Source organism: Anastrepha obliqua, chromosome 4 (genome assembly GCF_027943255.1).
Source record: "Anastrepha obliqua isolate idAnaObli1 chromosome 4, idAnaObli1_1.0, whole genome shotgun sequence".
NCBI lineage: Eukaryota > Metazoa > Arthropoda > Insecta > Diptera > Tephritidae > Anastrepha > Anastrepha obliqua.
The window spans coordinates 77499251-77511608 of record NC_072895.1 but is presented as its reverse complement, the minus strand read 5'-3'; the positions used below and the strand labels follow the sequence as shown (position 1 = coordinate 77511608).

Below are 12358 nucleotides of genomic sequence, written 5' to 3'. Positions count from 1 at the left end.
CAAACGCGATTTGTTGGGTGGTGGCTCGTCTAGGGCATTGCATTCGGCACTTTGACGCTTAGTTTCAGGTTCATATTGGAAACAACACGTTTTATCACCAGTTACAATGGTGTAAAGGAAGTTCTCGTCTATTCTCCCCTCTTTAATGAGGTCTTTCGAATGTTGAATTCTGAGCAATTTTTGGTTCTCAATTAACTTGTCCAGAATGGAACGTGCACAGACTCACTTAGATCAAGTGCAACACGGGAACCTTACTGTTAGTTTTTATGGAGCCAATTAGACTCCCTTATAAAGCGTAAGATAGGTTTTATCCCAACACCGGATAGTTCCGTCAGGGAGTCAAAATGGTATTTTCCCTCTACTCCTAGCTGGAAAATTACAGAGGATGTGTTCTACTGTTTCTTCCTCTTCCTCGTCTCTACAACTTCTGCAGTATTGATGCAAAAATATTCCTAACATAGAAGAGTGCCTAACTAACAGCCAATGACCGGTGACACAAGCCACGATTTTCGAGATAGTCTCTCTTGAGAGGTTAAGCAATTCTCCGAATCTCTTCTTATCTATTTGCGGCCAAATTAGCCTGGTGGTAAAACACGTATTTTCTTCTCTCCATGACCTACTGGCCTCCTAAAGAATATTATTTCTTATCCTTAATTTGAAAGTTGTCATAGGAATTCCAATATTGCCGCAGTTTTCAAGTAGAGAAAGACTAGTTCCCTTTCTGGCTAGCTCATCGGCCTTGCAATTTCTTTCACAATCTCTATGCCCCGGAACCCATATAAGGATGACCTTGAAGACGGTACTAATATCATTTAGATCTGCCAGGCATTCCTGAGCTACCTTTGATCTTAGTATAACTGCCTAACTGTCCGAGAAGATATTTATATTTTATTTTTGTTACTGCGTGTGTGTGTTAAGGTACACAGTTACCTCTTTTATGGTTAGGACTTCTGCCTCATAGATACTACTGTAGTCCGGAAGTCGGACCGATCATTCTAATCCTAATTCTTTTGAAAAAACTCCATAGCCTGCTTTCTTTTCTACCTTCCAAATAATATTATTTATTTACCGTAGAACTATTTGGAACGAATTCCGAGTGCACGAAACCATGATAATCAAAGACTTTGGTCTGGGTTTTTGGATTTCGGCTCATGTGGATTGGCCCATTTGCATGCCAAACTTATATACCCACGTCTCATCACCTATTATGATGCGCTGGATAAACGTTGGATCCGAATTCACTTGCTCAAGCAGGTCTTCAGTCACCGCCTTCCCATGATTTTTTTTAAAGAAAGAGTATCGAGCAGGTTTTGGAAATCTGCTACCCTGGTACCTACCATAACTACATCATCGAAAGAATTAACAGTTGAAGTAAACAGCCACATGAAGAAAGCAGCACGAATTTCTGGATGTTTACCAGATATGATATGGCGCAATAATCATATAAGCTTAAAAGACAAAGTGCGAATTCATAAAGCATACGTTCGACCAGTACTCATCTATACAGTTGAAACCCGAGCAAATACAATTTCAACATAAAAAGTAATGACCAAGGTTGAGATGGCAGCACTGCAATCAATCAGAGGACATACTCACAGAGATCGTATGCGAAGCGAAGAGGTTAGAGGGATATGTGGCACGCAAGACATTGCCAGGTGAAGCCGAAACGAAGAAGAGAGTGGAAACATCACGTGTTACGCATACCTAACATTAGGTTGGCTAAATCTTCAAAGACGGAAAACCTGATTTGTTTTTCTTTTTAATTTCATTGTACTCCAAAAGTGCTCTGGTTATATGTACGTGTATGAGAAAAATAATTGGCTGCAAGCACATGGAGAAAAAATTGATTTTGAACAGGAAAATCTTTGCTGGGTATATTAAGGGATGATTTAAAGAAATACATATTTGTTTCTGACCTTTCCGTTAAAACTAATTTTTTATATTAATATCAAATCGGAAAAGCAATTTCCATCGGGTATCCTTACCAATTTAAAATTGGGTTTTATTGCAAAAATTTAATTTATTTATAAGTAATATGTGATGTCGGGCTAAATTGAGGCATTGAAAACTAGGACAACTCTTTCAATTGTAACAGCTGAAATTTATTTATTTTCTTTCGCTTCGCTTCGCTTCTGAATATTCCAATTGCATGATTCCGTTTGCGTCTTCCTCTTCCTTCGTTCGTAGTCTGCTCCGAAGTCAATATCAATTGCAATTCACGTAATTGCATTACGCGTGTACGCGTTCAACACATTCTATTATGCATCTAAATACACACACATACATACAATTCATAAAGCTTACAAATACACCGTTGCGAAACGGAAACGCTGAGGAGGGTGCAGTGGCGATATATGTGCGTATGAGGTATGTACCCTTGCCCTATGCACACTTATAAGCTTACACACACATATGCAGTATCTGTGAGAGAGTAAATGAGGGAGAGTATGGCTCTGCTAGTTGGATGCATGTGTTTTGTATATTAAATTGAGCGACGCGCGTGTGTTTTGACTTTGTAATTTAAATGCAAATGTAGTGTAGTTTACAACAACAATTACCCGTCAATGAGTAGTACCGTGTCCCCATGCTACATGCGCGATATTCTCGAACGCTATGAACGGGTCGACTTTACAGGACAACAGGACAATGCTTAAATACGTTCGCCATCACTAATGGGTATTGTTTTTTAATTACAATAACAACACTTGTCGATAGACAACAAACAGTAGGTAGTATATATGTAGTAATTGCAGCATGAGTAGTAATAGCAAATAACAACAAACAACAATACAATTACTTTATAATCACATCCAGTAACGCGATTACAATAAAATGCACTGCAAAGGGGCATCAAAGGACTACGACATTTCTCGACATCAGCGGAAAAATAGTACGTAGAATGGGTGTCCTTCATATCGTACATTCGTATGCAGAACGAGCAGTTACTTCTAGCAAAGAGAACTTCTCCTGGATAAAAATTAAGTTTAGTTGCTTTTAGTTTTGTCTCTCAGTAGAATAAGTAATTGAAAAAACAAAAAAATACACCGTAAACTAATGGCAACAGTCATGAGGCCAAACACTTTGTTGAATACTAAGTGCCGACAAGCTAGTGAACATAATGCAACGTATCCTTTTGCCGCATTACATGGCACACCTTACTGCATCTGGGCAGGATGTCAAAGGAATATTTCTTTGTTTTCTCGCTGACTTTATAAAGGGAAGCAGGTTATTTGAAACAAATTCACTTCCAAACTGTGACGCCAATAAACGAGGAAATAATTCAGGGGGCAGTTAATGAAACAAGTAAGATGTCGATAGGGTTACAGTTGTTGTTGTAGCAGTTTACTAGAAAAACAGTTTCCCTCTTTGGTACGCAATAATGGTAAGAAAATTTATAAAATTTACAAAACCCTAAACCAACTAGGAGTAACGCAGTGATATTTATAGATTGAAAGTGCTTGAGAAGGATTTTATAATTTTGTTTCTTTATTTTTTAACCTAAATTTAACTTTTACCTTAAATATTTTGAGTGGTGGCAGGATTGGATAAAGTAATCAAATAAAATGTTTTACTAAAATATTATATATATATATATAATTGGCGCGTACACCCTTTTTGGGTGTTTGGCCGAGCTCCTCCTCCTATTTGTGGTGTGCGTTTTGATGTTGTTCCACAAATGGAGGGACCTACAGTTTCAAGCCGACTCCGAACGGCAGATATTTTTTATGAGGAGATTTTTTCATGGCAGAAATACACTCGGAGGTTTTCCATTGCCTGCCGAGAGGCGGCCGCTATTAGGAAAATATTTTTCTTAATTTTGGTGTTTCACCGAGATTCGAACCGACGTTCTCTCTATGAAATCCGAATGGCAATCACGCACCAACCCATTCGGCTACGGCGGCCGCTAAAATATTAGGTTAGGTTAAATGGCTGCCCTAGCTAAAGGGCTCACTTGGACAAATGTTAAGAAATTCGTCCGTTGTGGTGCCATACATGGGAGAGGAGAGAGGAGAGGGGAAGGAAGAAGGAGCCTTGGGATTTGATACGATGATGACCATACATTTTACGACGGCCCCGACGGGGGCTGATATACGTTCGTAGTTAGCCGTATCAAGCTACTAGTGAACTTCACCAAATTTATGATACTTACGCCGGCTATGTGCGCAGGCGTAGCGAAAAAGTGGGAGCTCAGATTTCTAAGTCTTTGCCAGACGAGAGCAGGGCAGCTGAGAAGAAGGTGTTGAGATGATTCCACCTCGTCCTCCAGACAGTTTCTGCAGAACGGACTTGAGGTAATCCCAAGTCTTACAGCGTGAACACCTAACGGACAATGTCCGGTAAGGATGCCCACCAAATTTGAGAGCTGGGGCTTTTTAAGCCTTAGGAGTTCCCTTGAGCGTCCCCGATCTACCCGTGGCCAGAAGGACCTCGCGACCTTGCACGTTTGCCCACTAGCCCAGCGCTCGCTGAGTTGTCTCGAGGCCCATCTTTCCAGGAGCAGACCACAGGTTCTCAGGGGAACCCCAATTCTCTCATTACGCGACGAAACCGTCTCCAAAGTTCCCTGTCTAGCCAGCTCATCAGCCCGCTAAAATATTACTCCTTGAATAAATCTGAGTCCAATTCCCTATTTTCGGTCAACATGTTGTGTAACGAGGTGATTGACGTCGTAAAACATTTTGTTTTCATTTCATACGTATTAATTTAACTCACACTCAATATACACCGCTCTTTGATCCCTGCAACACATAATGCTACTCTTTCACTGTGTGTGAAACAGCGATGGAAATCTTTTTCTTCAACTCTCAAGTCTTGGTTTTCGCTCACTGGATTAATAGTTTAACTTTTAGGAACTCAGTGAAACTACACAATGTTAGAAATGTCGAAAACACGAAACAATATCGACCATATTTTTGAATTTCGAATTACACTTTACAGTTTTTATAGGTCTCGGTGAAGTAAGGCCCTTCCAGTGCATGGATTGGCGCTTCTTATTATATTCATATATAGATAGATATTATATATTACTTATGTACATAATATGTACTACGTATATTACATACATGAACATCTATTTAACGTATTTACTAACTGTTTTTTAACTGGAATGACCTGGTATATTCGCTTTCAGCAATACGAGCTTTTCAAAAGAAAAGTCAGTCAAGCGACTTCGGCTTGGACTATTAATAATGCCCGCAAAGTAAAATAGTCGCTCCACAGGGCCTGAAGACGTAAGCGGCGTGTTGCAAAACAGTGCTATGTCCTTTAATGTGGGATATTTGGACCATATATTGGAAGTTTTATCATCATCATTCAAATATTCATGCGTCATATTCGAAATAAAATGCATGCTTTCACCCTCCTCCAATGACTTACATGATGTAAGTTCTATCATTACTCGTTCACTTTAATAATTCTTTGCAAAAAATTTACTTTTATCAAAATAATTAATTCTAATTCGAGCTAAAAAATATCTAATTGCATTAGCAGAAGTCAATTAGATTTCTAATTGTAAAGGTAAACCAATTTTTTTTGCTAATGGCAACTAATTGCAATTAGTTTTACCATTGGAATAAAAATTTCAATTATCTAATGGGAATTAGTTGAACTCATTCTAATTGTTTGATGAATTAGAGAATATAAATTGGAATTTAACATGTTTGATTCAAAGTAAATAAAATGTTCCCAAACGTCCCCAGGGTTGAAAGGCATAACTTTACAACGTATCAATATTTCACTGATACAAGATATATTTTTATTTCATATAGTATTGATACGACACTTTTACATTGTATACATATGTTTTGTAAATACGACCTATATTGCATCCTCCGGTCGACAGATCCAAGCGACATGCCACCAGACAGATGCTCAAACTACCGAACAACAGTGCGACACTCACTTTCTCCAGTGATGAGGTTCAGGTGGCCACCAACAACGCTAAAGCTTGCAAAGCCATTGGCCCTGACGGTATTAATATGCAGGAAAACCTTTCGGATTAGGACTCCTCACAAGGGTATTCAGCATTTCTATTGCCACATTCATAATTCGTGACAAGTACAAAGCAGGAAGGGTGGTCCCCTTGTATCACTAGATACTAACTAAATAAATAAATATTAAAAAAAGAGGAAGAAGAGATTTGACTTGATGGAGATGCACCATTAGACAGTACGGGGTCCACGAAAATTTTAGAAGCGATCGAACCGCACTTGCAGAGCAAGAGGGTTTTCACTCATTGGCTGGTTCAGTACAAACTTATGAAGAGTATTAGCAAAACGTGTATCGCAATGACCATTACTGTGAAGAGTTTTTTAACCACTTTCTTGAGGTGACATTCAACATAATTGATTTGAACGGATCTCTCTATATTTTTTAAAGTTATCGCCGCCTTTTAATAACCTCGGTTGGTCTACTTCGCAGTTGCACCTGCGGGAACTAAGAGGAAGTGAAGATTGTTATTGTTGAAGCAGCATAAACATTCCCCATAAGTTCATGTAAGGGGGATGTTGCTGGAGTTACAGATATTATGCGGATAACATAGCCCGATTGTCGTGCGAACGCTGTCTAAACTCTCACTTCTGGATGTCTGGCGGACCTGGAATCTGTAAGCTCCCACAATATTTCATCGTTTATCAGATACGAAGTGGTTTCACCAGTCGAGAATTAGAGGGGAGGCTTGAGCCCAATCAAGCGGTATGTAAAATGGGCCGCCAGACCTTCTACATCCTTAAAGAGAGCGCCAACCACCGTAACCTAACTTTTTAGTAACATGTAGCATCTGCTTATATAAACATATATACATAAATATTTTAAATATTTAACGGGTGGGCCATACAGCGTTTGCTTTTTGAACCACCTATTTTTTTGAGAATGGTAACACAAATGACATGTCAAATATGTTCATAATTTACTTAAAGGTTTGACATTTACGAAATGGGACGCTATACGCTTGAACAAAATTAGGAAATATTGAAAACCTATTTCCAAAGTGGTGAGTCTTCTTCTTCTTTTCTGATTTTCACATCGGTGGCTACGTCAATAAGCAAAATTGTCGGATTTGGGGCTCAGAAAATCCACACGTTACTGTAGAGAAGCAAATGCATCCACAACGCGTCACTGTTTGGTGCGGTTTTTGGTCTGGCGGCATCATCGGGCCATTTTTTTTCCAAAATGAGCGAGGAGCCGCGGTTACAGTAAATGGCGAGCGTTACCGTGACATGTTCAACGAGTTGGTTCCAAAAATTGAAGAGGATGACATGGACGACATTTGGTTTCAACAGGACGGTGCAACTTGTCACACTGCCAAAGTTACACTCGAACTTTTGGTTACCGTTTTTGAAAACCGAATAATCGGCCGAAATTCTGATATCAATTGGCCGCCTCGGAGCTGTGATTTAAGCCCGTTGGACTATTTTTTGTGCCGTTGTGCCGTTAAAGACAAATGCTATGCGAACCATCCAGAGACGATTGATGCTTTAAAACACAAAATCGAAGTTGGCATTCATGAAATTGGAGCCCAAACAATCGAAAATGTGCTTAAAAATTGGATTGATCGAATGGCCTACTGTAAAGCCAGTCGTGGCAGTCATTTGAACGATATTATTTTTCATTCATAAATGACAATGTTCAACCCTCAAAATAAAAAAAAAGTTTGAAAAAATATTGATTAGTTTTTTTTAAATAGCTGATACAAAAAGCAAATTTTACATGGCCCACTCTGTAGATGATACATCGAAATCATTTATGGGCAAACGATATCTTTTGGTCATCGAAATTGCTTTTATTCTATGTAAATCACTCAATCAAAGTGTTTCGCCACTGCGAGGTCGCAGCACAGCGCTGTAGGTTTTTATTGTTGGAATACAAAACTCATTTTCACTTATTAAAGCGACTAAAATAAATTCGCTTGCTGCTGACTCACGTTGTTATTGTTATTGTTCAAAATGTGAATATTGCAGTGGCAGCAACCGAATCAACTGCGATTCGAACGATTTCAGAAATAAAATACAGCTTTGTAGCAATGGAATTAACACTCTCATCGGTGAAGTCGAAATTCCTGACAAAACATGCAATTCAATTTGGCGCAAAATGTTAAATGAACTTCGAAACGCTGATGATGATGCTGATGAGTGGGCGGGAGTACACTGCTGCATGCATACAGTATTCATAAGTATTCCTTGCATTTCTTGCGAGGAAGGAAATTTTCCACTGAATTTAAATTTTCAAAGGAAATTAAAAAAAAGTCACAACATCGCAAGTATTTACTTATTTGAACTAAGTTTGTTTTCCTCCGAAAAAGCAAAACTAAAATGATGTACGGCTTGGGACAGTTGGGGAATCTACCACTCGTCGCTACAAGAAAATTCTCGTTAAGATGGAATAGAAATTTAATAAAAGGGTGGCACACTCTTGTCGGAAGGGGTGAGAAAACTTTCACTGTTATTTTGCATAAAAACGCACTTATTGTTACTAAAGAATTCGCAACTCCGTACAAATTATGCGCAAAACACTGCAAACGACGAAGACTGAACACTACCAGTGTCCCTCTGCTGGCAACTGGCTAAAATCCCGCACAAATAAATTTTGAGATATTCACAAAATTGTGTAATAAAAATAAAACTTAACATGACACGCTCAGTTTGACATTTGAATTAATTGAAAGATGCATAAAAAGGCTAGGGTGCACTTTGCGCATACATTACTATGGCGCCAGCGGGTTGCAAAGCGCAAGGCGTGAACGGAACACAAAGGTCGAGGATGGTTGTCGGATAAGCGAATGGAATCACAATCGCCAGAGGAGCACTGCTGTGAGGATAAGCAAAAACACTGTACAAAAATAATTGAAAAAAGACGACGCTTGGATGGACACATAAAAACATACTTCAAACTCGTGAAGGGGATACCCATAACTGCGACGTTAGTACATCAACTTCATGACGCGAAAAAATTAATAATTGCTCTTCAGAAGCGATTGCGACGGTAAATGGCGAGAAATTGAAATGGGAGCGCATTAATTGCAATTTGTTGCAAATTTTAATTGCACGCTCACCCTGTACCCTGTCACGTTTCATTAAATCAGCATCGCCCTAGCTTTGCCCGTGCCGCAGTAAAAAAGTGTAGCATGCTTTTAGGCATGTTGCTTCATATACGCATATATCTTGCATTAGCTAGCTCAGTTTTAATCATAGACTTCAATGAATGTCACTCACCTCCATGTTAAATCCGTTTTGTCCCATTTGGGTCCCTGTAACACATAGCGCTTCATGCGATGGTGCCCATACTGTAGATTATCTGGCGAGAAATTGGCAGTCCGATTACTGTCGCCCACGCCACAGCGTGGCAGGTGTATTAGTTTTCGGGTGGCCTCATCTATTTCGCCAGTGGCCGGAATGTTGCCAAAGCGCTACAATAAAATAAGAAATGCATAAATAAAACAAAGAACCATAGGTATATTGGTGCACCAGATGTAGGCATTTACCTGTAGGTTTTGTATGGCATCCTTCAGCTGCTCTTCGGTGCGCAGCGCCCCAGTCTCGATGTCCGACTTAGGCAGATAATCAAACTCCATCAAGTAATTGTACTGCAGTTGATATGCAAATGAAAGAGATAAGAGAAGTGGATAGAAATGTATTAGCTCTTTGTTTACCGTGCCAAGTTGCTATTTTGCTTCTGTGCATGGTAAAAGCCTAAAATTATGCTAAGTAAAATATCGAAAAAGCAGTACAGTGGTGGAAAGTGCTTATGGTGATGCACAAAATATTACACCCGGCTACAGCACTCTCACCCCAACATATATCCATCCATTCATTCATACATATGTCTGTGCACCGCTGCTCTGATGGGATGCAAAACAAAAAACAAAAAATTGCAAGCAGATGCCAGGAGAGATGCCCCATGTGGATTTTTCAAAGCCAACACCCTGCTCTAGAATTGGAAACCAATGTGCCAGTAGAAGACTCTAAAGTCGAGTACACACTGCAATGTATTCGTCCTTCATATTTGGTGGCGCCAAAATGTCTTTGAAAGGTAACATTTTGTAAAAAATAAAAAGTATTTAGTAAAAAATATATTCATATTTGAAAATTTTGAGCATTTGCGAACCATTATGAAAAAATTAAGAATTCGGCTAGGCCTGCTAAATAAAGTTGTGTGTTTACGGATTGTGTTTGGCAATCGTTTGAATCGAGGTAGTTGAGTGATTTTTAAGAAATCCTTTTCCATCACAGCAGCTCACGCCCCAGCAGTTGTGGTCATACAATTAATGATAATATTGTTTCAACTTGTTTCAAATCGCCCTATTCTCCAAAAGTGGCTCCCTTAGATACCTTGTTCCACAATTTGAAGAAATGGCTAGAGGGAAAAAGATTTTGGAGACTTGGAGATATCCTACTATTCAGAAGAGATCAAACCACTTGAAAATCGTTGGACGAAGTGAGACTATGTCGAAAAATAAAAATGTCTACCCCAAACAATTCAGTAGTTTTGAATCTTGCACGACCTTTTCAAACTACTCTCGTATTACATTAAAGTTTAATGAGCTATAAAACTGCGAACCCGAATATCTCTCTCATTTAAAATCCTGTCTAAAATGTTTGAAAATTTGCCGAATTGTTTACATAATTCTATATTTGTTGTAGAATGACTACATATATTTGACAAATAATTATAATTAAAAAACGCAATCAAAAGGATCTAATTTTTGACTGATACTTTTGGGCTCTTTTCCCCCATAACTTGGTTATTTTTCGCTCGCGGCAACACTGCTGCCTAAAAACATTAGAGTGAAATGATTTGAGTTTTTCTACAATTTCCATTTTTCAAATTTTTTCGGAAAATCACTGAAAACTTCAATAAAATCATACAAGATTAATAACACCAGTTACTATCATAAACAGTTATGAGATTGTCAGGGAAACCGTGGACACAATAGAAGCTCGCGGCAGCCAGTTCTACGTTACCGGAATGACTGGGGTTTTCGCGACCAAGGGCTGCCGCCCCAGTAAACTAGCCCTGTCTAGTGTATCGTATCCCACCGCCAATCTATTGTCACGGGAGCTATCCCTCGCAGCACATTTGCTCCAAATACTTCTCTTTAGGGCTGGCACTGAACCCAAAACCTGGACCAGAAGTATTTTACTGCTGCATATGTCACAAACGGCTTCACCCGAACTCCACCACGGTTAGGTGCAGCAAGTGCAACGGGTGGTGCCATCTTAAGATCTGTTCAGGCCTTAAGACACACAGGGAGTGGTCCACGAGGCATGTGGCCACGTGTTGCTCGTGCCACCAGGCGGCCCCTGCCTCAACGGCTATACCGTCCAAGGTGCCGGCACGTCAAACTGCCGCCACAAACCAAAGCTTAACGGTAGAGAGCCCACAGATGCAACACAATTCCCCCACACAACTCCTGCTCATATCCCAGTGCGGGGACAAACCAGCAGCTTTTGGTCCCCCGTACAGTCTGTTCCGTGTGTCAGACTAGAGTTCCTCGGAACCTCACAATAATCAAGTGCAATTCTTGCAATGGATGGGGCCACTTTCGGAGGTGCTCTGGCCGCCGCCCACACGTGAATGGACACGCGACTCTGTTGCCCCCTGCTGCAGAGCTCTGTACGCCCCCTGTGGCGCTGTCGCCCGTCAACATCAGGCTACAACAGCTATTGTGGAACGCCCAGCAGGACTAACGCAGACAACATTACGCGTCCCTCACCCCACGTGTTGCGACCAAACTCCCGAGGAGTTTTAAGCTACTAAAACTTAACCTCAACGGACTCATGAGCAAGATAGACGAGATAGCCGACTTCATAAGCCATCATGGAATCAAGATAGCTGCGGTCCAAGAGACAAAACTGCACGCTAGCTCCTCCCTGATCACGAGGGATGGCTACAACGTGCACAGAAAGGATCGCGAACGAGACAACGGTGGGCGCCAGCGTTCATAGTCCACCATACAGTGCAATATCGCCTCATCACTGAAGGCATCGACCGCAAGGACAGCACCCTAGAATGTCAAGGTATAGCTGTCCGGTCAGGCGATCCCGAGCTCGAAATTTTTAATATATACATACCCCCGGTCACCTGCTGCCCGGCACCTGCTTGAGCCTGAGCCACCTCCCAAGCATGTCAGGAGGCACTTCCTCAATTACGCGGACGAGATCTAGGACAAAACAGACCGACAGCTACTGGATCGGACAGTGTACAGACAGACGATCAATGACATTCATCGGGAGACCCTTACCACCTTTTTAAGCTCCCGACCCCCGAATGCCGTCATCGGAGTCCAACCACCACCCATCGCAGACGAAGAGCTCCAACTTCCCCGAGAGTGCCGCGTAACCTTGGCACAATTACGTTCTGG

At 40.7% G+C, this 12358-nt stretch overlaps 1 protein-coding gene across 1 annotated transcript in view; it reads right to left on the bottom strand.

The window, feature by feature from the left end:
- Positions 1 to 9205: 9205 nt before the first annotated feature.
- LOC129244449 (matrix metalloproteinase-2-like) overlaps positions 9206 to 12358 on the bottom strand; it is a 53027-nt gene continuing 49874 nt past the window's right edge. Inside the window, exons 2-3 of the mRNA XM_054882082.1 lie at positions 9479 to 9580; positions 9206 to 9403 (exon numbers count right to left, since the gene is read on the bottom strand). Of these exons, the coding sequence (XP_054738057.1) occupies positions 9206 to 9403; positions 9479 to 9568 (288 nt within the window). The 5' untranslated portion in view covers positions 9569 to 9580. The remainder of the gene's footprint in view (positions 9404 to 9478; positions 9581 to 12358) is intronic.